The 26,885-nt window shown below is 38.9% G+C and overlaps 1 protein-coding gene across 10 annotated transcripts in view; it reads left to right on the top strand.

The window, feature by feature from the left end:
* CDC42BPB (CDC42 binding protein kinase beta) overlaps positions 1–26,885 on the top strand; it is a 91,360-nt gene that overhangs the window by 10,112 nt on the left and 54,363 nt on the right. For all 10 annotated transcript variants that reach the window (XR_009276957.1, XM_058832902.1, XM_058832892.1 and 7 more), the window contains exon 2: positions 18,356–18,447. Coding sequence is in view for 9 of the 10 variants with exons in the window: in XM_058832902.1 (XP_058688885.1) it covers positions 18,356–18,447 (92 nt within the window). In the remaining variant the exon portion in view is untranslated. The remainder of the gene's footprint in view (positions 1–18,355; positions 18,448–26,885) is intronic.

Raw genomic sequence — 26,885 nt, 5'->3', positions numbered from 1 at the left:
AGTGCACATATTTTCCTTCCAGACCAGCTTTAACTAGTTGTAGTAAAACCCCTTAGGTCATGTGGCATCATATCACTGTGGAGAGGAGTTAACTTTAACCATGTTAACTTCCTCTGGTATGTAATTGAAGATTTCCATTACCAGTTAGTTCAGCTTTTGGTTTCCTGAACAGTTGATATTTAAGTTGGGAATAATGTCAATATACACACAGATGTTTTTAAACTGTGGTTCTTCTGGCCTGGTACTCCAGATAACGTGGGACAACACAGTGTGGGGATGCCTAACTGGAGGCTGTATCAGGCCCACAAACTGTCTTTATCTTACCCCTAGAAGTATTTACTGGTTATTAAGGCAACTGAACTCTGGTTATCAGTCTGTGTTTGTTATTGTGGGCCAGCAGGATTTGCTGGATTGGATGTAGTGCTGTACCAACAGGGCTATACTGAGCAGGCTTGACCCTGGCAGGCATGACCTAGTCAGGTTTATGTCTGTGGCTAGAAATAATCAATCCTTGTGCATCCTGAAGCTGACTCTGATGTGAATTGTAAAGATAAAAGCCCTGACATTTTGGGAAGCAGGGAAGTGGGAGATTTTTAATTAAGAAAATTAAAAACTATTTGTGAAGAAGCTTTTACTGCCCATAGGAAAGGGCTTTGCAGTAATTCAGTGTTAAAGGTATGCATGCATTTGAGTGGCTCACACCAGGAGAAGTTGCCCTGGTTTATCCTGACAGAACCAAGGCTGTAGGTTGTCTAGGTAAAGACTTCCTATTCTTGTGGGTAGTGTTAAACATCATAAAGATTGTGTTTAATGTTTCAGGCATGTTTTGAGGGTGGGGATAGCAGATACTACATTCCATCCTCTACCTTTTGTATACAGCATTATACTTCCTTCACACTGTGGAACATCAGAAAATCTGTCATGACAAATGCAAAGTCTTGCTCTATGCAGCTGTAAAAGCTGGGGAATGACCATCTGGACAGCAGCCTTACAGAAAAGGATTTGTGGATCCTGGTAAACAATTAGTTGAAAAAGTCAGTGATGCATCATTGTAGAAATGGAAGCTGTCTATGTGCAGGACTGCATCTGGAAAGTGGAGCCAGCAGACTGAGGGAAGTGGTTGTTACTCTCTTTACACCACTCTTCCAAGGCTACTTCTCTAGTACTGTGTCTAGTTCAGGGCTTCCCAGTACAGAAAAACCACTGGGAGCTGAAGTGAGTCTGGTAGGCTGAGGTCCTGAAGTACACGAGATGCAACAAAAGCCTGAGATACCTGGATCCATCAGCCTGGAGAAGGGGAATATCATCATTATCCTCAACTGCCACATGTGTGGTTAGGGAGAACACAGAAACAGATGTTTCCTGTGTGCACTGCCAAGAAGGACAAACAGTGGACACAGGCTATGGCAAGGAGGATTCTGACTCTTTGTGAGTAAAAAATAAATGTACTCCTCCTGAGGATGCACTAGAAGAGTCACCAAGAAAGGTGAGAGGCTCTTTCTCCTGTGAACAAACTTTAGCTGGACAAGGCCTTTGTCACCTGGTTGAACTTTGATGTTATCTCAGATTTGTGTAATTGGATGGACTCTGATGTTCAGAAGTCCCTTCCAACCCAAATTTACTCCGTTCAGTATACTTTTTTTCCTGTGTTCACAAATGTATTTAATATCATGGCTGCTCTAATAGAAAACAGTTGTTCTTCATACTTCTCAGAAGTAAAAGCAATATGTGAAATAGCATCTTCTAATTGTAGATAAAGTAGTTCACACAATATTTTTTTTTTATAGTCTCAGGTAGTTACCTTGGTTGGTTGGCATTTTACCACAGTCTGAACATAAGTATTGACAAGCTTGTAACTAGGTTTGTAAATGAAGGGAAACTAAATTTTGTTCATGTTGTTCTTTCATGTATTTAAAGAAAGCACCAGTTTCCTTGTTCCTGGCAGTGAATTGCCAAAACAGGTTTTAAGAACTTTGAACCTATATTTTATGTTTAGTGCTTTTTCTCGAGTGTGGTTTCCTTATGTCTAGTTACCCTTGATTGATAGATAAAGCATTCCTCCATGGAGCTGTCAGAAGAGCCTGCCAGCCCTGAACGACTGTAAGCCTGAATCATCCTTTATGAAAAATACAGGTTTAGTTGTTGTACTAGATATGTTCCCATATCACAAAGGATCTCTATCTAGTAATATACTTATATCTGACACTGTAAGGAGTCTGGCTAAGCAGTTGCTAACAACAGGGTGAAACAAATCTTCTTCTTATGAGGAAGATCTAATGGGAGATACTAACTGGGGTTTTTTGTTTCCTCTGTAAACTGAGAGCTCATATGACTTACATGAAGTTGGACTTGCAGCAATGATTTTAACACTGATATTCTTGATTGATGATAGTGGACTCAGCTAACCAAAATGCACACCAAATTCAGTGTTTCAAGATCACATAGGTATATGTAAGTGCTATCAATGATGAGGATAACAGTATACAAATGGGAAGAAACCTAAGAAATTAATCCTTTACTGATGGTTTAAACTTAGAAGGTATCCAAAGTGGCACTTGTCTTTCCTTGAAATGAATTTATATCTGTGTCTTTGAGTATTTTGCTTACAGCAAAACTCTTGGAAAATAATAAGGTTCTTCAAAATTCTCCTATTCCTAAATGCTTGGAAGTTTAGTAGATACCCTTCTCAGAGAACATATATTGTCAGCTATGTCGTGAAGGCATTCATTATGAGCACTATATAATGTAATGGTCCACTGCCCTTCTGGGGCAAGGGCTGTGTCTGTGAGCAGTTTATAATGTGTGTTCATTTTTCAGAAGAAACTTTTCTCAAAGTGTGTGTTTCAGATGCTCTGGTACCTGCACATGGGCAGGTAGCTTGGGAGAAAAAGCAGATAGTGAAGTAATGGCAATAACTTTTCTTTGTGGACTGAGATTTGCTGCTTAAACCTACTGAGAAACATCATTCTACTCCTCTTATGCCCTCATTTCCTCTTTCATATAATTGTTCAGAGTCTTAATTTCTTTCTTGTATTTAGAGAAGGCACTTTGCAGGGATGTCTTTAGAACAGCAGTGCATACTTGTGCACACATGGCAGCAATGACTTTTTGTGCCAGTGGCTGTAGTATGTCATTGTGCACATTGGTAATGATAGCTCTTTCCTCAGGTATGTACTTGATAACTGCAGAATAAATAATACAGACCTCATTGGAAAATGTGCTCCAGTAATTCACCTTCAGAGCGCTGTGGGTGACAGCTGGTGAAAGATAATGGATTATCTTTCTGCAAGAGGAAAGCATGGGCAAGACCTACTTCTTACTTCAATCTCCTTGCCCTCATCTCTTCCTCCCCCCTTGTGTCCCATATAACACTTAAGAACCTGTCCCCTCCATTTTCTGAGGGACTTGGGTGGAGATTGCTGGTTATCACTCTTGTGTTTAAAAAATAAAATAAAAAAAATTATTTGGCAAGGAAGTAAATTTAGCTCTGCATAACAATTCATGGAAGAGGAAATCAACACTGTCTGCTTGTAATCTTTTAACACATACCCAGAAATAGATTGTTGGAGAGTCATAGTATTTGTTTTAAAATTTGTAGTATTGGAATAAAAAATAAGCAGGTCTGTGAATTAGAAAGGAGTGGAAAAAACATTAATTAAAGTCCAAAACATTGGTCAATATACTACAAACATTGGTCAGGCCAGATTTTCCTAGTGCTTCCAGAAGTTCCTGTACTTTAAGGTAAACTTTGAGATTTTTTACTAAAATGTCTGTTAAGAAAAATTTTGGAGGAGAGATGGAACTGATGGTACTCAAAGAAAAATTTCTTATATGAGATAACACAGGTTCTTACTAGACTTGGGGATTTTGATCTGTTCTAACATAAGAAAGGTGAGACTCCAAAGTGACTTCTTGGTTCCTAAAAAATGCATTCCTTAGAGAGTGGCTCTTCAGAAGAGTCATTCCTTGAATTTTGATTTCATGTAATACAATTGTAAATGTTCCTGTTTTTTTTCCTTCCTTTAAAATAGAGCTGAATAGTCCATCAGGAGTCAGTTTTTGCCAACAATTGCACAAACTACGCTGCTATTGTAAAATTTCTTAGAACAAATTGGTATATTTTTGTTCCTGTGTAAGAGTAATGACTGGTGCAGTCTGAGCAGAGTAATAGAGAGTGACAAAGTGACCCTTGCTGCTCACGCAGATAATACAGTGGAGTAGTTTAATACATGACTGTTCCTTCTTTTTTATCATGACTGATACTTGTTTTTATGGACCTAGTGTTTCAGGTTTTTTTTAATGATGCTTCTGTGGACTTTTTTGAAAATTCAAATTATATGGGAAACAAGAGTTAAGCTTCAAGAAATTATTATAAAAGTGAAATTTTGGGGCTGTTAAGGTATAAACAGTAGGACAGTTGCCAGAAGTATAGTCTTCAAGGCTTTTAACTCCTTTACAGACAATTTTGGTCAAGAAAAGAGCAAGTATTATAAGCAGAGTCATCTTTACCCCCCATGCTGTGGGGTATTTGTGTCCTGCAGACCATTGCCACAGACCTGCATTGTGTGTGTACCTGCTCAGGAGAACCAGACTGAAGCTGTATGTTAAAGACCTAGTGAAATTACCAAGAGATTAGAAACATTTTTGGTAAATGTCATGTCCTTGCTTGATTCACAGTGGCAATCCAAAGGTGGAATAATGTATTACTGAACAAGCACATTTTTCATGAGGCTGAGAAAAAAAAAAAAAAGAGCCCTAAGTGACATATATATTGAGTATCTTATGTAAGGTAAAGGGGGAAAATATACAGCTCTTCCAGATTTTTATGTTAGAGAATTCCAAGGAACTTTATGGAAGAAAAGGATTTCATAGCCTCAGCTCCACAATATTAGTATCAAAACTGAACCTAGCTTGTCTGAACTACAGTATCAAGGATGAAGAGTTTGACAGTCTTTATAAGATTGTGGTTTGGGACTGAATGTGTTTTTAAAGTGAGTCGATGCAAGTGGAAAATATTACTGAAGAGCTAAAGCAATCATGAAATGGGCAAAATACCCAAAGTTTACTTAGATGACACTGGAGACAAATTAGTAAAGGAAAATATTAAGTTCTGTATGGAAAAAGAAAAAGGAATGGGGTATAACTAAAATTTTACGTAAGAAAGTAGAAGGGCAACCATTTGGCTTTTCTCTGTGTAAATATTGGCTCATTGTCTATTTGCAGTTACACTGAAGTAGATTAAAACATTTTGTAGATTGACTGAAATTCCTTGGTGTTCTGTTTGTGGTCACCTCTTCTGCTTGTGGCCTCCTCAGAGGCCAAGTACTATGTCAGAAGATTTCTGGAATGAAGTTAATGTATCTTTACTGGTTCCTGCTCTGGAAATGGGAACTTGTAAAAGCACATCTACGCCAGTAAGGTTTTCCAGCTGCATCTGTACTGGCATGCAGGCGCTCACCCTGGTGTTGCATAGGAGCTTCCAAATGTTTGGCTGTTATTTCTGAGTATGAGTAAAGAAAAGGTTGGTAGCCAACAGAACGGAGCCTGAGGTATAGATGAAGATTTGAGATTGCCAGCCTACTACAAGGTTGTTCTGAATGTCTTAGTACTAGATTTTCTGTTTTGAAATCAATACACCTGTCTAGATGGGCTGTAAATGAGGGAAAAAAAATGAATTCTCTGCTTAAATGCGTGGAAATAAAGGAGAAGATCATGGATGTAGTGTTTATTAAACATAAATGGCATGTGGGTAATGTTACACTTTAAGTGTACAAAACTGAAAACTTATATTTAAAACTGTGATCTTGAAAGCAGAATGCTTTAAGATACTGCACCTGATATAAAAACTTTCTGGGATGATCCTCACTTGATATGCCTATCTTGAAAAACTGAGGAACAAGACATAGAGGTGAGACGTGGTATTTGCAATTGTGAGTACAGTGATTGAACAGATTTTTGTTCCCTGCTGGCTTTAAGAATATGTAAGAAAGGGAGAGCAGCTAGAACCCAGGGATCTTGGCCTGCTGCTGATCATGCTGGAGTGTGCAGTAACGGGAGGTAGGATCTGGATTGGAATGGTAGTGTGGAGGATATAAGATTCCAGGAGCCTGCAAAGGGATTGGGAATGCCTGGAAGCATGTCCATTAAACAGCATGTCATGTGGGCTGGCAGTTTGTTGAGAGTTTACCTAAAATCATGATCCAGAAACTGGATTTAAGAATTTCTGAAAGATACCACAGTGAAGATGTTAGGAAAAGATGGGCTATAAATACTAAACAATACCAAAACTCTTCTTTGATACACAAAATACTGAGATAAGGGGAAAGAGCTTATTCAGTGTACTGTACATAAATTACCAAAAATTTGGATATGAAAGCATGATAAAAATACAGAATGAGGGGGAGAGAAGAGGGGAGAGCTTCATCCTGCTTGTACTAGAGAAAGCTGAATTTGTGATGCTTGGAGACTTGGAAATGTCTCTAGGAAGAGGCTTGGGGTCCTATTTTTAGTTTCCTGTTCTGTATCTTTGCATACACATGTGATGTTAAAGCTCTTTAGTCATGTTCTAATTCAGTTAGATTTAAAAAATTCACTCTTAACTGCCCCAAGATTTGCTTCCACTAACAATAACTTTTTCATTTGAAGGAGAGTTTAAAAATTTGAACATGTGTAAACTGTCATATGTCTAAAATTCTAGATTATAATTTATCCAAAATGTCTTGTTTCATGGGTATTTACTGTATGTTAAAAAACCGAACCCTGCTTTAAATGGATTTTCTTTTCTTATTTAATAGCAGGTGTAATGGTCCTAGTCAGTTTGAAACTTCAGAATAATTAGCTGATGCTAACAAGTTGATAACATAAATGGGCAATATTCTAAAACAGAATTCTGCAGGCTTCTTGGTTTTTTCCATTGGTAATTAAAATTGTTGGCTTTTTTTTTTTTTTTTAGCCATGAGCACTTCTAAAAAAAAGTCTGTACTGCTAATGAGCCATTATCATACAGTATGACTCCATTTTTTGAAAGGTACATCTAAGGCTGGGGCTAGGATTTTCTCAGTTTTCCAGTAGATTCTCCCCACCCCCCACTCTTGGTAAAAATTTAGACCTTTCTTACCCATTTTAAATTTTAACTGTATTATGTGGAAAGCCTGAGAATAGATAATAGACAAATTTTGAAATATGCTGAGGCAGTGTTAGACCTTAAGGAAAAGTTGCACAGTAAAATTAGAAGCATGTTGCTTTATCTGGATAAAGTTTTCACCATGCATTGGAAGGCTGAGAGATGTATTTCTCTTCCCTTTTGACTCTCTTTACATCCTGTCTGAGCAAGTAATTTGTCTGGAAGCATCCTGATAGTGCCCTCTGGACATGTGCTTACCTTCTGAGTACCCCAAACCCAGTGCTTTTTCTGTTACAGGCAGCTGGCCATGCTCCTGATGCCCTGCTTGCCCTGAAGTTTGTTGCTGTGACCTTTGGCACTTGAAGTCAGTGAAAATAGTGCTGCTGCAAATGGTCTTCCTCTTGCTTGTTGCCAGCCAGTGGTATTGGAATGAGTAGCCCAAGACAGAATAGCTTTGGCTCCAGATTCCTGGTCTAGAGGGGGAACTGAAGAAGTGAGAATATTTATAATAATAAAAAAGCCACTCTGAGCCATCCACTATAATGTGTAGCAGATCTTAGAATGGGACTTGTTAGTGTTCTCTGTGAATTTAAAGACAGTTCCTCTCTTCTCTGCTTCTGAGTAACTTGAGCTACTCCAAGGATTCTTGTTCCTGGTTACAGTAATTGCTTGTCGCATGTCTTTGTGGCCTTTTCCTACAGCAAAGATCTGACTTTCAGTGACCTTTTAATTAGATCTCAAGCTCCAGGCAAGTTTTGAAACAGCTTGAGTAATGTCTGAGAAAATGTCCTCCTGCCCACTGCCATTTAGAAGGAAGTGAAGAGAAAGATGTGCCACACCTGTTCTTAAAGTAGCTGTTGCTACCTGCACTCTTGAAATTATAAAACAGCTCAGGGTATTTATATGTGTAGTTTTGCAGCCTTGAGCCGTCCAAAAAAAAAAGGGAGGTGCAGTTCTGTAACACTGTAAGCTCATCTAATTGTCCCATCCCCTTAGTCTTGTACTTCTTAGTTTATGGTGTTGATCTCGTTGGGAACTGAAGTGTCAGGCAAAAGGTAATTGTCATTTGGCTGTGCTCCCTTAGCCAGCTTTCCGTGGAGCTCCCCGTGTTAGCAGCAAGGCGGCCACCTCTGCAGCAGCTGGGCACGGTGCAGGCCGGTGTGTGGGCAGCTCATCACACCCTGTGCCACTTCACACAGTTGCTTTGGAAGACATCTCTGCTCCTTTACCCTCCTTGCTTGTGCTGGCATAGCAGCCTCTCCCGACCTGTCATCGATGATGATTCAATTTCTTCAGCTATAGGCTGATTGTTGTGTGTCCTGGTAGCTTGGGATCCTGCTGGTTTAGTGAGTAGAATCAGGTCAGTGAGGTGAGACCAGCTGGATTTGTTGGAGCTGATAGAAGGAAGAGAGCTGCTCAGTGGAACTGCCCCTCTGGTCACAGCAATTTGCCACAGTTGTGTCATTGAGCTACTTTACTCTAAATTTATAAGCAGAGAAAGGGATGCATCATAAGGTGGATTTCACTCATGTCACTGTAAGTGCATTTGTGTAGGGTGCTTTGGCAAGAACTTACTGGAAGCCTCTAAGTTCTAAAACTAAAGGAGGTGGCGTGTGGTAAATACAGCACCAGTGTAAAGTGTAAATTGTTATATAATGCATGTATTATGTTTATAGTAACTTGAGAGAAAATTGGTATATATCTGGAGAAAAAGAAAGTGCATTTAATTTACTGCAAGTGATTGATAAAACAGCTTTATTGTTACGTTTTACTTCTAAGATGAAATAAAGCATGCAGTCAGGGACTAGAATTTTACTCATACATTGATGATGTAAGTGGTGGCTTAATTAATGTAAGTGTATGTATGCTTATATCAGCACAATGTGGTCATCAGATTGGAATTGTTTTATTTCTTAGGATGTGCAAGAGGTGCTGTGTCTGATGAAATTCTGTTTCATCCTATGTTACTGAAATTTGGGTTACTGAAATTTGGGTGAGCTCAAATTTGAGATTTTCTTAATCTCTACTTTGAAACCATTTGAAAAATACCAATTTTTTTTCTAAGCAGTCATTATTAGGCTATTCTACAAAAAATTATTAATTATGCTTTTAAGATTTTCTCATCATGCAGTAAAATAAGTGGATTTTAACAATATTTACAGTGTTATGAAATAAAATAAATGGAATAATTGAAATTTTACTGTTTGGAACTAGTGATTCATGTAAGCCCCCAGAAACAATTTTTCCATTACTGATGTGCTTCAGTATGTGATTGCCATTTGCTGTGGCTTAAATGGCCTCCAACACCTGCAAAATCTGGCCCTGAACTAGGAGTACAGAAAAATTGAGGCATGAATAAAGCTAAATTAAACAGATACTGCATTCTGTGGTGTTTCTTACAAAGTTTTGACATGTGTTTTGGAAGAGCCTGTCCTAATGTCCTAACCAGAAACAGGCTCTGGTACAGACACTTCCATGGTTGCTGTGCTCCACACCACATTCACCTCAATTCTGAAAGCTGTTTTGCCCTTCTGCAGCCCCATCCTGCTCCCTGCCTTGGGCTGGGGCTCCAGTGTCATAGCTGTATGGGAGTCACATTGGGTGAGGGGGTGCAATGGGATAGACAAGTTAGCTTTTGCCTGGAAATGTTCCTTGTTTGACATACCACATGAAGGCTGATCATGATCCAAACATAAACTGGAGCTTGGTGAGAAGGAACAAGGAGGAACTCATTCAGGAGTAGAATTAATTTCCTGGGTTGAAGTGGTCATGTAGCTCCCTATTCAGTTGTCTCAAGTGTCTGGGATGTCAGACAGTCCCCAGGAAAATCTATATATGGCTTGATATACCTGTGTTTTCCAGGCTGGGTACTATCATCTTGGGGAAAATAAAAGGACTGAAGATGAAGCTTACAAAGGCATTGGATATCAACTGTTATATAAGAGCAGAAAAGTAACTTTACTGTGGAATAGTGTATAGAATTTCTTTGTGTTTTGTTAGCAAGACTTAAGAGGAAGGAAAGTACCATCTTTGGAAACCTTGCAAAATTTGAATAGAAGCAAGATCCATTTGTTTCGGTGTCTGCAGGAAGTGCCAGCTTGCAGACATTGTTGAACTTCTGCTCCAATTATTTTAGTCAGTGACAGTTCTAAGGCTGAAGAGGCTGATGGATCACTGGGGAATCCATGGCTGCTACGTAGTCTGATGAAAGAGCTGGGAATCTCAGGGAAAAGGTTAGAGAAGCATGGCAGCTTTTATTCTCCCAAACAAACATGGCAAGTTGGAAAGGGGTGTGAAAAACTGGACTACCAAGTGCAGTCAGGAGCACTGCTTTCTCTAGGAGCTTTCTTCATTCTCCCATGAGAGTTGGGCTAGAACTTAATCTGAAACTGCTGAGTATTTTCTGAAATGCCCTTATGAGTACTTATAAAAGTGCAGGTTTTCTTGTTCAGTCTTTCTTCTGGCTTAAAAAAGTCTGTGTCCTGGCAGCAGTATTCTGAAATATATTTTGTGAAGCTTCACCAGGTTTGTGTACACAGTAAGTCACTTCTGGCTTTCCCTAAGTCAATGCTACTCACAGTCACGTTGCTCTTCAGTGTTAGTACTAACAGTTCCATCTTCCAAGATCAACTTCAATATTAATAAATAAATAAATAAGACAAACCCTGCCTGAATTTGTTCTAGAAATCAAGGTGTAATTCCCTAAATTTGGATCATTCAGTGAGAATAACATGAATAAAATGAGAAATTAGGCAATGAGCTTCACCCTCTGAAACCGATGTAAGCCCCCTCTCCTTGAACTTGCATCCTTTGTAGTACTAGCACACACCATGGTCTGATTGGCATGTGTTTTTTATTTTACCCATTATTTTTCCTTTGGTAAAGAAAGGTCTTGCATATATATGAGTGCAGGAAATAGTAATTTGGTGCATTTCTTCAGATGTGTGAGCCAGCCTTTACTTCCTCTCACCTGCTAGAAGCCCTGTTTAGCTCAGAGACGCTTGGTGGCATTGGCAGGAGGTAAACTGGCAATGTGTTTTGTCACTTGGACTACTGGAAACCATCTGTGTGTTCTTCAGTACTTGTCTGTACAATCCTGGGGTATTATCTTGGATGTCCTTTCATTGTAAGCATGGAAAGCAGTGAATGGGCCGGGCAGGCAGATAGCCAGCTATGAAGTGTTTGTGGTAACATTCATCAGCGAGCTGGCATATTGCTGCTGATTGAGTCCTTCTGTGTGGCACTTGCTTCTGGGGCTTGCCACACAAAAAGAATAACAGTGAACATAATGGTGTTTCAAGGTAAATGCCTTGCTCTTCTGCTGGCAAATTTAGCAACACTAACAGGATCAACATCAGAGCTACTAGTTGGTATTTTTCTCAAAAGCATTTCCCAATGCCATTAGTCTTTAGCTTGGTGATAAATTTTTCATGCAGTTATTGCAGACTAATCTACAAATTCCAAATGCTAGAATCAGTTCTTCTGTAACTGATAAAGCCAGTTAAGGAGCAAAATGCAGAAATAAAAAAAACCCAGTCTTGGTTTATCCTGAAAATTAATGATGTTTTTATCTTTTTAGACCTTTGACTGGTTTTACATGTAGTTATTGAATCCAAATGTTATCCAAATTCATGTTTCTGTTAAGTGTCGGCATGGTATCTGATTGAAGGTGCTCAGATGCTCTTTTATGTATGTCAGAAAACTTCCATTAAATGAATCAAAATCCATAACTGGCTGCAAGTGGATACCTTTGTGCAATAGTTCTTCAGAAAGCTTAAAGGCTTTTTAAGCATTTGTATACCAAAGACTAACAATTTGATATTTAACTTAATAATCAGTTACCACTTTCTGTCTTGAAAAATCAGCCTCAAGAAGACTCAGACTTTCTTGCTATTGTGTTAGTGTATGCCTGTTTTTACTGGCATACAGTAATACTTTTAAATAAAAATACAGTGATATTTATTAAATAATATACAGCAATTCAGTTATAGAGAGCAGTACCAGCCACTGTAAAACTGGCTAGCCTTGTCTGGGGAATAAAGAGGGCTCCGACAGCGTGTGAAGCAGTGTTGTGGCAACAGGCTGTTCTGCAAGGTCTGCAGACACTGTAAGAGGTTGTGCTTCTCTGGTTTTAAAGCCAGTGGAGTTTGTGTCATTGTAGTGATAGCCAAGAGTCTTGCACCACTGCATTGGTCCAATGAATGTTGATGAGTGATGAAGGACTGGATCATTGGGCAAGACACAGACTAAGTGAAGTGTGTGTATGTATGTCACAAAATCAGGAGGGAGGGCATGGCAGACGTCAAAGGCCCAGCAAAAAATGTGTCAGAGAACACAGAATGTGTTACCTTTGACTTGTAAACAGCAGAACTTTGATGAAATTTGTCTTCCTGTAAATTTGTATTTATCAGCTTTACTAGGCTCAGTGGAATAACCACCTGCCCTTCCCACTGCGTGACTTTCTCTTTTCTGCTGCACACTCCCTTTCTTCCCTCTCCTGTGCAGTATTGTCCCACTGTCCCTGCGTCACTGTGGATAGTGAGGTATGTCTGCTTTGCACCTGGGTGTGTGCTGGCTGCTGGCTAAGCTTTGGGTGACTGCTCTGTTTCTGCTGTCACCTTTCCCTTAGTGGAGGTGATACTGTGGATGTCTCCTATTCACTACCATTTTTTAAATAAAACTTGTAGCAACTTGGTATCTTTGGACAACTTCAGTGAAATTTGGTAAAGGGGTTATGAAGGGTCTTTATTTTGGGATCAAAAGGTACTAGGTGAGAGGAATGGCCTCAGATTGCCCAACAGTGTGATCACACATACCTTACTTCCTTAGGAAACAAGACTGAAAAAAAGCATTCACAAAGGTAGACAGTGAGAGGAAACAGGCCAGCACAGGAAAAGGGAAGCAAGGATCTATATTTGGAAAAATTAAAAGTGGAGTCAGCATAGGATGGACGAACTAAAAAACTTTGCATTTCCAAAATACAGGGGAAATTTCACAATCTGATACGAGAGGATTGTACTTCTTTAAAACTCAAGTGTGGGCTGTAGCAGGTATTTATCACCTCAGTAAGCAGGTTGGGGCTACCTGGGTGTGGGTATCTCCCAAGACATGTATACAAGCACTAACTTGTTAAACCTGCCAGCCTGCTGTTTTAGTAGCAATATCATAGGAGCGCTGTTTCTTTGAAAAGGGTGCACAAAGGGCACACAAGTTACTTGATTTCTAGAATGTAAGTTAAGAGGGATGGCTGAGGGAGATGGTAAAATTTGCTGCTCTTTCATGTTCTTCCTCCAAAGAAAACGTTTTAAATAAAATACTGTATCTGTCTGGTGGGAGTATGGCTCCACAGACAGTTATCTGTGTCATTTTGTTTTTCCCTGACATTAATATTTTGCAATTCACATAGTTTCCTACCACAATGTTTTGTAGAGGGGATGAGGAGATAAAGGGAGCATGGTGGCAGATGAATTTCTGTCTGACCAGATAGTTTGGACATACCTTCAGGGCAGATCCACGTGAATATGGTTACCATGTTATATAATGACTTAAACCCCAAATCACTTACAGGATCAGTTCCAAACTGTGAAACTATCTGGTGTAGGCAGTCTGTTATATGAATAGGTTGTCCACAGAAACCATGGAGTCTCCATCCTTGCAAGTTTTTGAAAACTGACCAGGCAGAACCATGAATAGCCTGGTCTGAAATCAATATTGACTGTGATTTGAGGAGGAGATTGGATTAGAGGCAAGCTAGTCCCTTTCAACCTGAACTGTGAGTCTGTGCATTACTTTCTTGCAGTTGTCACATTTATTTAGGACTTGGAGCTGCCAATGATACAAAACATCAAGTGTTCTTGAACATTTGGCAGCCTCAGCTAAGTGATTACCTTGACACTTTTAATTTTTACCACATTGTAGGTGGGAAGAGTTGACCTCTTATTTTTTGAGGGTGATGTTGACAGCAGTTCTGTTCTTCCCTGACCTGCTTTTAGAAATGAGAGGAAATGTGACATGAGGCCATCATGCACCCATTCCTGGGGTAGCAGTGCAGAGTGCCCAGTCTGCTGTGTCAGATCATCTCCACTGGCATTTCCTGCAGCTTTCAGTCATTCTGAAACTGCCTTCCAATATTTTCTATTAGGTGGCATAATACAGATTGACTGCAGTGTAGATGCACCAGCTTTCAAACCTAAATCACAAACCTATTTACCTGTGAGTAAAACATTTAAATTATGTTTTAAAATTAGCAAAATTGATGTTTTCTTTTTGTGTAAACAAAATATCCTAATCCCATCTATCAGTGGAAGAGGAGAATATGATCAGAATAGAATTTGTGTGTGGAGAATAATGTCTTTCATATGTACCCTGGTTTTCAATGAGGAAATAAATGCTGGCATTTCACTTCTCATTACGAATCAAAACATCAACTGTTACTGTTTTGTATTATTTTCTTGAGAGCATACATAACTTGGCTTCTGAAAATTAGTTGTTTGGGTTTGGTTTTTTTTCTTTGCCTGGTGTTATAGAAAACACCCTTCTTCCAAACAAAAATAAATACAATAATGCAAAATCAGCTTGAGAGAAAAGGCAGTGGTGCATACAAAGATACTGCACATAGAATGTCTATCCCAAATTCTTATTACATCCTCACAGTCATGAATAAACAAACTCTTGCAATTACTTGGAGCTAATGTTACCCTGACAACAGTGTGTATATATAACAAAATTCAGTAATCACTGCCAACAAAACCCCCAGTACAGCTAATGCTTCTGTTTGCCAGGATGAAATACTTTCATTAAGGATTAAATCAACTCCAGATCGTAAGTTCTGCCTTCAATATTAGGATCAAAAGTAATTATTCATTTGAGTATATGGAGCTGAATTTGGTTTGAGTTCCCTGTTTATCAAACAGTGATCTGTAAAGGGAGAAGCTGTATCTCTTTTTACCAGTTAGGTAGTGATAAATCACTTGGCACTGTTCTGGCAAGCACAGTGGGCACAGTCTGTCTCTGATGCTTTTTGCTGCAAGTTTCTCATCACTCAATTTTGCCAGTTCTGTGCATGGTACTGATGCTGTTCCTCAACTGCATATTTGCAGTTGAGGAACAGCAGCCTTCTGGGACAGCTGCAGGAATCCAAAATGGAAATAAATTTTATTTAACTTACTAAGATAAATTATGGAATCCAGTACTTAAATGCAGCAGGTCACATCCTGGTGTAAACAGGGTTCAAAATACCAATAAAGTATATATCAGTTTAAATAAATTACTGGTCTGTTGCCTCTTCTGAGCTCTGATCTGTCTGTATCTGCTGTTGTAGTCTCTGTGATCATGAGCATCTGTTGACACTCAGTTTTATTTTCAAGTTATATTTACTTTTAAGGAATCTTAGATGCTTTGAGAAAGAATTTTTCCAGTTCAGGGGAAGTCCTGCCAAGTTTAAAATTTTTCCGTACATTCAAATGTTCATGTTCGGTGCTTTCTAAGACCGAGACCACTGAAGCTGCATTGTTTCTGAACACCAACACCTGCTAAATACTAAAAGGAAACATTAGTTAAGTGCACAAATGGCTTGTAAAAATAGTAACTTCCCTCTAGAGTGAATATTTCTTTTCATTTACATATGTTAAACCAGTTGATTTTACTAACTAGTACTTCAGTTGACCAACTGAGGTGGAAAAAGCAGGACCAACCTAGGACTCTTGCAGATTTTACCAGAAATGGTAGTCAAGAAAATGAGGGCTGCTCGTCTTCCTTCTTCAAGGATACTATTTCTAGAAAGATGGCAATAACACCCTTCCTTGCAGACTCTATTTCTTCTGTTTATTGAAACTTAAGTATGTGCTCTGCTTGATACATCATACTTACTAATATTAAAATACAAAACTAATCAAATCTACTTGCTCTCACAGTACTTTATGCATTTCTAAACTGAATTCCAGTTTTAGTGGTGTGAAGTTTGATGCACTTCCAAGTGGGGAAATTTGTAGATGAAATAATAAAATATTTTGTCGCCAGTCAGCAGAAATGTAAGATATAAAGGGGTTTTTTCTGAGTGTACAAGACACCTTGAACTTTATTAGGTTTGCAAGTTGGTTGTGATCAATTTACAACAACAGGGCTTTTTTTTACTTAAATCAATTATTTTATTGTCCGGAGAAGTTGTGGATGCTCCATCTCTGGGAGTGTTCAAGGCCAGGTTGGATGGACTGAGCAGCCTGGTCTGGTGGAAGATGTGCTTACTCAGGGCAGAGGGATTGGAACTAGATGATCTTAAAGGCCCCTTCCAACCCAAATCATTCTGTGATTCTCTGATTTAGCTATTCTGTTTACTTAGCAGAATTATTGCTAAAATTTGCTATTTATTTAAAACAAAAGTTATTATTGGGTTAGTGTCCTCCATAAATAAAACACTAGATTTCATGTCCCGTTGAATTCTAGTAACAGAAGCTGTTGTTCTGCAAAATTAGTTCAATGACCAGCATTCTGTAGTAGCAAACCCATACTTAATAGGGAAACTTTCATGTTTATTTCTTGTCTGCATTTGTGTTTCCTCCATCTGTGTTCATTTGATGGGAAGGAGGTGAGAGAACCTTGCAAAACAGTTGATAATACCACTGCTGACAGCTGGGGTGTATTACTTGTACAGATGTCTGATTGGACTGGTATGGGTCTCTAACTGGTTTGAGGTGGAGATGCTGGGGAAGTTCAGTGGAAATTATTTTGGGTTTGAGGTGATAGTCTCAGTGACCTTGTGGTGAAGGAAAGTGTGATTGGCATCCCTGCCAAGCTGAAAGAGGGGGTCTAGCAGAAGATCTAGCAGTGTCTCATTCTTTAAATTTCATACTTTGGGTAGACAAGAAACTCTGAGTGAAAGGGATGTTACTTCTGGCAGAAGTAACACCCTCCTAAATACAAAGAAGCAGCATGGCTGTTCTTCAGTACAGCTGTTTCTTCATTATTTGAGCAGTTAACGGTTTTTTGCTGAGAGGTTTTCAGGCATTCTTGGTTAGACTTCATAATGCAATTTTCAGTCTCCAGACTTCTGTATCTCTGTGTAGTTTTAATGTTTGATTTGTTTATGTTAGCATCTGAAATACACCATCAAGGCAGTGACCCCCTCTTGTAGGAATTCTGTTTGGCTTATAACTTATTAGCTTAATCATAATGTAAGGTGAGGTAAAACAGGAGTCTGAGCTGAATAACAAGTAGCAGTTCTGTGATGTTTTATTCAGTTGCAGTAGGAAAAAATACATGTGTTGGAAAACTTTGGTCTTTTTAGTCTAAGAGTGTTTGTGATGAGGTGAAGAGAAGCAATCTTTTCGTGCTTAGTTAGAAGAGTAAACTGCTGTCGTGCTTGTGCAAACTCAGTTTGCTTGCACTTGAGCCATTTTTTTCCTTATTTTCCTTATCTACTTTAGAGTAGTGACTTGTAACAAATGTTCTATCTAAATAGTGATCCACATGCTATGATATGCCAGAAATAAATAAAGTATTCTGAATGGGATGTGGAGAGGAGAAAACTGACGGATATGCAGGCATAGTAGAATTTATCCACCAAATATTTTGAGAAATGTCTGTGACCACCACACAAATAAGTAAGTGTAAGTTAGTTAATCACTGAACATCTTTTTAGGCTACAGTCCTTCAGTAGTTGGTCTAATTGAGATCTAGTGAATGTTGCTTAGCAGAAAAGATAGTTCAAAGCAAAAACCTTAAATTAGCCACAGATCTTGTGGGAAATTGTTTCACTGCTGTTGAGTAGAGACAGCTATCTCTTCAGTTTGGGTTGTTAAAGCCTTTGCTGGTACTAGCTGAAATAGTAAAAAGTAAAGTTGCATTCTGCTTATGAAGAGAATTAATCTAGTGCCTGCAGGGTAGGACAGATTGTCCATAGGGTTTGCCAGTAATAGATGAGCTCTCCCTTTCACATGGTCCTTCACTGATTCACAAAACACTAAAGAAAGAGAGAAAATCCTTCTGAAAGACCACTTTGCTCTATATTCTTACTAGCAGCAAGACAGAACCATTCATGTGATTGAACTTCTAAAAAAATTTTAATTGTTAATTAAACAGTGTAATTAGCTTTTTTTCCCCCTCTGTAGTTTTAATAGTTGAAAATCTGGTATTGCTCTGGGTATGCAATGAGTACTTTTGACCTCCAGTTTGTGGGTTGGCTTGTGATGTTTCTTTTTATAATTGAATTTTCTCTTTTTTTTTTTTGTTAAACAGCGAAACCATTTACAAAATTGGTAAAGGAAATGCAGCTCCATCGAGATGACTTTGAAATTATAAAAGTGATTGGAAGAGGTGCATTTGGAGAGGTAAGAGATTTTTACTTTCAGTTCTAGTAATAAAATTTCCATTGTTTGTGCATCTGATTTCTTGTTATAGTTGACACCTGAGGACAAAAGGTTCACACAGATGTGCTAAAATACTTCCAAATGTAGGATAGCTAGGTACGTAATGCAAGGTCCCTTTGAAGCAGGTTATTCACTGTCCAGGTGTGTCATTTCTGTGACTGGCTTTCTGACTTCACTGTAGCTAAACAAGTGTCTCTTGGATGTGTGTATGAATGGGGTGGTCCCACCTAGCAGCTGCACAGCTGAATTTGGGATCTCTTCTCCCACTTGCCATATGTACTGCTCAGTGCTGCTCTAATTTAACACAGAGCTGGGCTGCTTCTATGGTAGGAGCGCGGAGGCTGCTCCACCCATCTGCCTGTCTCTGTAGCAATCTGGTAATGCAGAAAGACGCATTTGGCTGCCTCAAAGGCTGTTCCCTGTCATCTTTGAAGATCAAAGGCTGCTGGATCTGTTTTTTGGACAGCAAGTTGAGTCATGCTGGGATGATAGGAACGCCTTGTGTTTTGAGGACTCGCCAGTCCCAGGACCCTGGACTGAAGCGTTACTTCTTAATATGTTTGATGAAAGTCTCATCAATCACACAAGCCTGGTAGGGCTTGCCACTGGCAAAAGCATTCACGGGCAACAGGCATAGGATACCTGAGACTTCTGGAGAACCTCAAAGACAACCTTTTCAGCTTTTAAAAACAGGTAACTAAAGTCATAGCTGTCAGCAAAAAAAGTTATTAACTAGAGAATTTCTAGAAGTAAAAAAGCCTTTGTATTTCTTTCAGGAAACTTCTTTGAAGTAGTGCCACACTAAACTGAAACGCAGAGACTGCCATTAATGGATCTCTTCAGCCCATTAGCACTCGGCTGCAGCTTTTGCTGCCGGTGGCTAAGGATAAGCTTCCTGATCCCCATGTCCTGTTGTCTCCACAGAAAGAGCAGGACTCTGCTGTGCCAGGCATTCCTTCCAAGCGTGGTGTGCTCTGGACACCTCAAACTCTTTCATGTAGGGTTTGAATGTGGGACAAGGGTAGCATGCAACAACCAGAAACTCAGCTAGAGAAACACCAGGACCATACTTCACCTGAGTTCACAAAACAACAAGGTTTCTATGTGCATATGCACTTGGTAGTGGATGAAGTAATGACTTCATGTCCATGTAATTTTAAGCTACTTCAGAAACTGCTTTTGAGAAAAGTGGACACCTAAGACAGAAATTAATGTTTCAAGAATATCTCTTCATGTACCATCATCTAATGGTGCAGTACCATGTAGTTTACATGTAATCATCATGAACATAGCTGCTGAAGGAGGTGGAGCATTTTAATATAATGACCAGATAAGCAATAACACCTTCCCCTGTAAGACAAAAGTTCACTTTCTAGTGGATGTTGAACTTGATGAGTGCAATATCTGTTATAAAGAAGGAGGTGTTATCTGAGAGTAATGGAAATACTGCATGAAAATGACTTTTTTCATTTGAGTGATTCACTTGAGTATTATTTGAACACGAATTTTAGAAAAAAAAAAAAATTACTGTAAAAAGTTTGTCAGGAAAAAGCAATAATTGGAAAAATATTGGTTAGGACTGAGAGCTACAAACTTAGTCCAGAAAAGAAGTCTAAGGAGGGAGGTTTATGAGTAGATAAAAGGCCTAAAGGATCAAGACAGTAGTAGGTACCTGTCTGCCTCTCTGTTAGGGTTTTGGTTCAAAGCAGTGGCACAGTTTCGAAGACAATGCCCCCACCTACTGCATGAGGATTTTACTCTCCATGAGCTGGGTTTCTTCTGGAAGAAACTAACCAGAACCTCCATTCCAGGTGTGCACCAAATGGCTTTTTGGATCCAATGACTGCATAAGAATCAATCACTGTGTTTGACTCACCTAACAGCTTCAAAGCATGTTTCATCCAGGAAATCAGGCTAGATACAGTCTGAAACAAAATTCCTGAGCTGCATACAGTATAGATGGGAAGGCTCAGCACAGGATACTTTGATGTTCTGCTCTTGCTGTGCCAAATGACTTGCTATAGTGACTGTGACCACTGATATCTAAAGAATTTTAGATTAGTGTTTTGGCAGTTTGTCTTTTGGCAGGATTAGAAAAGGTTTCTGGATCTTTTCAGAACTAGACTTGTGATTGCTTTAGCTATCAAGAATGGGAGCCCTTTATAGTGACTTGCAGATGGAGTCAGTGTTGGGAATGCCTTCCCACAGTATAATATTCAAGGAAAGCCTGTTTTCCAGAGTACTTGTTCTGTTCTTTTTCAAAAGTTGTTCTTCTCTACTTAAGGAATTGACCAGCTGGAAATCTCAGTACAACAGCAGATGAAGCATTTATATGCATTTCAAGGGACTTTGGTTTATATTTGCTAGGGAGGTTTAGGATGACCTTTCTTAGCTTTGGATCAGAGTCTTAAGGTGCATAAAAGATACAAATTCTGGGTAGAAACTTGTGTTAATAGTGTTTGGAGTGCCAGAATCAACAATGTGTTTCATACTCTTTTATTTGGAAAAGCGTGGAACTTTACAAAAGCAATTCACACGTCCCATCCCCCAAAGTGAAATGAAATTTCACGGAAGTGAAATGAGAAAGTATCTTAATTTCATCCTTCTGTTAGAGCTGTGAGTGCTCAGAAAGTCATTGGTGTCAGTTACATGTCAATATCACATCTTGTTCATCTAGAAAAGAATCCTTTGACCCTTGTGTATACCACACTGCTATAATTGCTGGATTTTATAGGTATTATAAAATAGTAATTATGTAAAGGTTGACATTCCATAATAAGAAAGTGAAATATAGTTTCTTGAAAGGAACTGGTGGCATCTGACTTGTATAAAACAACACTTGAGCAAACTGAATGGAGGAGCTGTGAGTAATTTTTCCATAGTACTTTCATACATACATGGGAACTATATTGGAAATTACTTGACAGGCTTTATGTGCTAAAAATACATTTTAAGAATACCTATAAAATATTTGTTTAAATGTATAAAGAAATTAATCAGAATTAAATTGCTATAATTGCTATAATTGCTGGATTTTATAGGTATTATAAAATAGTAATTATGTAAAGGTTGACATTCCATAATAAGAAAGTGAAATATAGTTTCTTGAAAGGAACTGGTGGCATCTGACTTGTATAAAACAACACTTGAGCAAACTGAATGGAGGAGCTGTGAGTAATTTTTCCATAGTACTTTCATACATACATGGGAACTATATTGGAAATTACTTGACAGGCTTTATGTGCTAAAAATACATTTTAAGAATACCTATAAAATATTTGTTTAAATGTATAAAGAAATTAATCAGAATTAAACTAAGCATGTTCCTGTTAGAATTAAGTAGTTTAATTTAAATACTGAACAGCTAAACAAGGTAGACTTCAAAAAGGATGAAAATTTACATTCCATTCTTCTCAGTTTAGCTTCTTTGGATTTTTTGGAGAATGCCAGCGGCTTTATTCTTCCCAAAGAACTTTTGCATAAATCAGTAACTTTGAAGAAATACAGTTTAAACAAAATAAAAGCATGATATTAGTTATTAGTCAGGATCAGTGGTCAATTTTTGCCAGAAAACACGTAAGCCAAGGAAGAAAATGTGGTATTTGACCAAAGAGAGGATTGAGAGCATATGTGAGCTTATCCCTGGGAACACAACTACAGAATCTGTATCTAAGGCAGGTTGATACAATCACCAAAACACATCTTTACTGGCATGTCACTCCCTTTCCCTTTCCCTTTCCCTTTCCCTTTCCCTTTCCCTTTCCCTTTCCCTTTCCCTTTCCCTTTCCCTTTCCCTTTCCCTTTCCCTTTCCCTTTCCCTTTCCCTTTCCCTTTCCCTTTCCCTTTCCCTTTCCCTTTCCCTTTCCCTTTCCCTTTCCCTTTCCCTTTCCCTTTCCCTTTCCCTTTCCCTTTCCCTTTCCCTTCTTTCCCTTTCCCTTTCCCTTTCCCTTTCCCTTTCCCTTTCCCTTTCCCTTTCCCTTTCCCTTTCCCTTTCCCGTCTCCTCCCGTCCTGTCCCTTTCCCCTTCCCCTTTCCCCCTCTCCCCTCTGTGGCATGTCTGAGAAAGCAAGAGGGAAAATGTTTCTTAAATTCTCATTATTATGCCAGGAGAGAAGCAGCCTAGCTTAGAGCCTAGAGATTTCCTCTGTAGCCACCTTCACACATAAAGGAAGCCAGCCACTTTGCAAGCAGGGTGAGCTGAATGTCTGAATATCCCTCACAGCAGCATGTAAGGTTCTGACTCAGGAAGTCACTGGCTTGAGAACATAATTTTTTTTTTTTTTGAAGTTTCATAGGAAGAAAAGTTTGAAATGTGAGTGCATGACAGTTAGAGTAGCTTGTAATTGAAATGCTAGAAGGAGGATAAACTACTCATGGTTCTTCCTCATCTCCTAGGCTGTATTTGCCTGGGTGTATACCCAGCTGGGTGGAATATTTTTGTGAGTTCCTAGTGTTACTTTCAGTTTTTCATTTTCCGGGTCATACAGGCAGGTAACTCATGTACAGAGGGGCAACCTCCACAAGGAACAAAACTAATAATAAGTAAAAAGCCCCCTGAAATAAAATCAGAGGTCAAGTGGTTTTCTGTTACCTTATTTCTGTTTTCCATGAATAAAATGACTGCAGAAGCCTGTGTTTGTAGACAAGAAAAAGTATTTTGTGTAGCATGAAGTTTTTTATGAACTACACAGAAAACACACTAACTACACAAGACTGAAAATCACTTTTGCAAACTACACAGAAGTGAAAACACAGTCTTTAGGAGATTTAAGGAATATCAGCATAGAATGCAAAACTCTTTCAGATTTTCAACCTTTAGAAAATCACACCAAAACAACAAACCAAAAAAGCAGTCCATCTGTGGTTTGAAGTTTGCTTGTGCCTGACCATTCCTTTCATCTAGAAACACCGTGGACTGTTACTTGAAATGAAATGATGTCCTGAGAACCTGTGCTTGGTGGGGTTGTGCTTACCTGTGAAACTCAGTTCAGCCTGAGAAGTGCTTTCTGTGTTCTTGGTATTTGGCTGCGCATGCCAAAGGAACCGGGAGCAATTGTGCAGGGTGAGAGGGGTAGGAAGAGGACACTGTATATGGGGACTGTGGCTCTAAACCCTTGCATGTGCTTCTTTGCAAGGTTCATCTGCCCTCAGTGGTGTATGTCTTTAGGGTCGCGTGTCCTCATTTTGTGTAAAAGACCATTTAAGTACACTGATGTAGATCAACACATTCCAGTCAAAGAGCAGCTTTTGAAGGAAGAATGCTTCAAAATGTACCTTGTTTGAGAACTTGGATTGCGTAACATGGCTGACACCTCCTGGAAATTTGGCAGCGTGGGACTGAAACAATTGTTTTCCTTCCCTTGTTTGTTCGCAAGGATTTCTTGAATGAGCAATGCTTACTGTGGTTCCAGCAGAAGGGTGGAACTGCTTGGTCTTGCTTAGCACAAAAATAACTAAAACTCTTAATGTGCCCCACCTAAGTATTACTGTTCTGGATGGATTAGAAATACCTTTTCATGTAAATGCTGTTGTGTACAGACTTGATCTGTGTAGTGTTCAGTAATAATACGTCACCTTAACTTGGGATGCTTAGTCAGAGTGTCACCTGGGATCAGCAGACAGAAAAACGTGTTTCCTGAAGAATATAATGGCTGAGAGAGAATAAGACTGATCCCCTGTGTACCACAGGTTCTGATCACTGATGTAGTTTCTAATGAGAGAGATACTGAGGTTGCAGTGAGAGTCAGAAGTGAATATGTAAAACCTAAGCTTCCTGTGGTCAGTTGTGCTTGGCAGCAAGAGGCAGAGCTCTTTGTGCCCTTTCCACCTTGTAATCACAGCTGTAGGGTACTGAGTTCAGTGTTTTGATGTAATTCTAGAAATTAACCTGGGGCACAGGAGCCTATAGACTGCAATTAAGGCTGTCTCACCTATTCAGAAGCTTTGGTGGTTGTCTTTAGGTGTCCAGCAGGGACTATACCTTCCTACATTTTAGATTAGCAGAATTCCAAAGTATTGCACACCATATAGGACTCTTTTCATTCAACTATTCAAAGAGTCAAAGAATTCAGAATACGATGCAAAAAAAGTATTTAATTAGCTCTGCTTTTCTTTAATATACTCTTCATGAAAAAAGAAAATTAAATCAAAGCAAGCTATTTTCTGCTGTGGAAATGGAAGAAGAAAGAAGCTGCTTTGTTTTGAAAATGCTTCAAAAGAGCTGGTTGCTATCTCAGTCCTCCCCAGCTCTGTGTTTGTGTGGCAGCAGCAAGTAACTATGGAGACAGGCAGGTTACAAGGAGCTGGAGAGACACACGCAGTTCATTGTGGTGCTGCTGTGAGAGCAGCCATTTGTCTCTGCAAACCCCCCGGTCCTGAGGAACAGCTTAGGTGCTCTTTGGGGCCTTTATTCTTCTTCTGCGGAATCTTTCTGGCTGGTACTTGTAAGGGATTTCTTATTTGCACAATATGAAGATATACAAGGCATGCTCAAAAAAAACTGATTTTGGTTTGGAAATCTGCACCATGGCATATGAACTCTATCAAAAGACACTCTGGTTTTTAAATTTATATGTAAAATAGACATTAAAAAACTGATAGAGCAGCCCAGACCAGTTTTTCCTCAAAGATGCAGTATTAAAACTATCAACTGATGAGCTCTATATTAAAGACTTTTTCCTATCTGAAAGTGTTAGGAGGATAATGTAGTTTCTGCAGTGTTTTTGCTGTAGCTGGTGTTCAAGATATCAATAGCATGAGATAGAAATAGTAGAGTAAAAGTGGCATAAACAAGCTTTAACCAAAGGAAATGAAATGTAATATTAAATTATAAATCTGGTAATAAGACATTATGAGTAAATTGTTTACATCTGAAATGACATTTTGTCTCTTCTCCCAGTTGAAAGGCCTGACTAAAATCTCTTCTCAAATGTGTAAAGCCTTTCCAAGTTCCCGTCAAAGGTTAATTCATGGTATTTTACACTGTTTTATCCATGTAATTTTATTGTCCGTTAGATTGAGGAGATCTTTGATCATCCACTTTCATTGATGTCCTTCCTTCCATTTTTATTTTTACATAGAATCATAGAATGGTTTTGGTTGGAAGGAGCTTTAAAGAGTCTCATTCCAACACCTCTGTCGTGGGCAGGGGACACCTTTCACTAGACTATGTTGGTCAGAACCCCATCCACCTCAGCCTTCAATAATAACAATAATGCTTTTTTTTTTTCTTTTTTTAGCAAGTAAGGCTTTTTCTATTCCCCCAGTAGTAGAATGAGAGGCTCTTTAGTTTCTTGATCACCTCAATCGTCCTCTTTCACACCTGCTCCAGATGAAGTTTATTTTTCTAAGGTGTGGCTGTGTGTGGAGTTTCCAGTGAGTTTGTATTGCAAGGTAGTAATGTTTACCCATCCCCAGTGGTGTGTATCTGCCTGTGAATTCCAGACTCAGTTTGCCTTTTTTCTTAACTACCTGCCATTATGAGCTGTTTGAACAAGTATTATCATCTATATGTCTGTGTTCCTCTTCTTTTCAGCTGAGAACATTTTGCAGTCGAGTTTCACTTTATTCCTGTAAGTCAAGTCCTTAAAGATAAGTTTTACTTGAAAGTTTAAGGTGCCATGAGCATGAATAGTGTTGTAGTGGGTTTTTTTTTCTTTGCTTTGAAATTAATGCCAGCATGATTTTTAAGAAGTATTTGTTAGCTGTCTTAATTGTATTCTGGAAAGCCGGTCTTGTATTTAAATGATTTCTGCACTTTATTGCACCATACTTTCTATTTACATAAAAGAAAACTTGTAACTTGATGCTGCTTACTAATGCTGATCATGTCACTCAAAGGGCAAAGTACAGTGGTGGGAAGTTCTGTCATGTCTGTAAAGGATGATTTGGCTCAGATTCGCACCCTCTAGATTTCATTGGAACACTGGGAAAGGTGGAACTTGACCCGGGATGGCTTTGCACAGTGCAGCCCTAAATCTCAGAATTGAGTGGGTTTTGAAGATCAAAACATAGCAAAATACTCATATAAAACAATTCAAGAAGCGAAATACTAACTCTTGTTGAAGTCTAGAAAAGCTACTTTAGCTATATTTGTTCTTTATTTTCTTTTATTGCAGTACAAGTGAAACAGAGCTTTGAGACACAAAATACAGGAAAGAAATGGATGGCAGAAGCAATACAAATCTGATAGGGTGTTGTGGCTTGTAGTTACCACAGATGGATCTCAGTTATGCTTTAGCCCCACTTGTCATACTTTTTTTGACATAAATATGTCTAAAGTTGGTTGAAGTGTAGGCACTAGGCTACATTCATTAGGCTTTCTGAAATCCTTGAGGAAGCATACTTGAGCTTTATTGCAGTTTTCCTGTTGCCTCAATCTTGAGCAGGACAAGTCATAGT

Source organism: Poecile atricapillus, chromosome 1 (genome assembly GCF_030490865.1).
Source record: "Poecile atricapillus isolate bPoeAtr1 chromosome 1, bPoeAtr1.hap1, whole genome shotgun sequence".
Lineage (NCBI taxonomy): Eukaryota > Metazoa > Chordata > Aves > Passeriformes > Paridae > Poecile > Poecile atricapillus.
The sequence above is the reverse complement of the archived record's forward strand: the minus strand, read 5'-3'. Positions and strand labels throughout refer to the sequence as shown.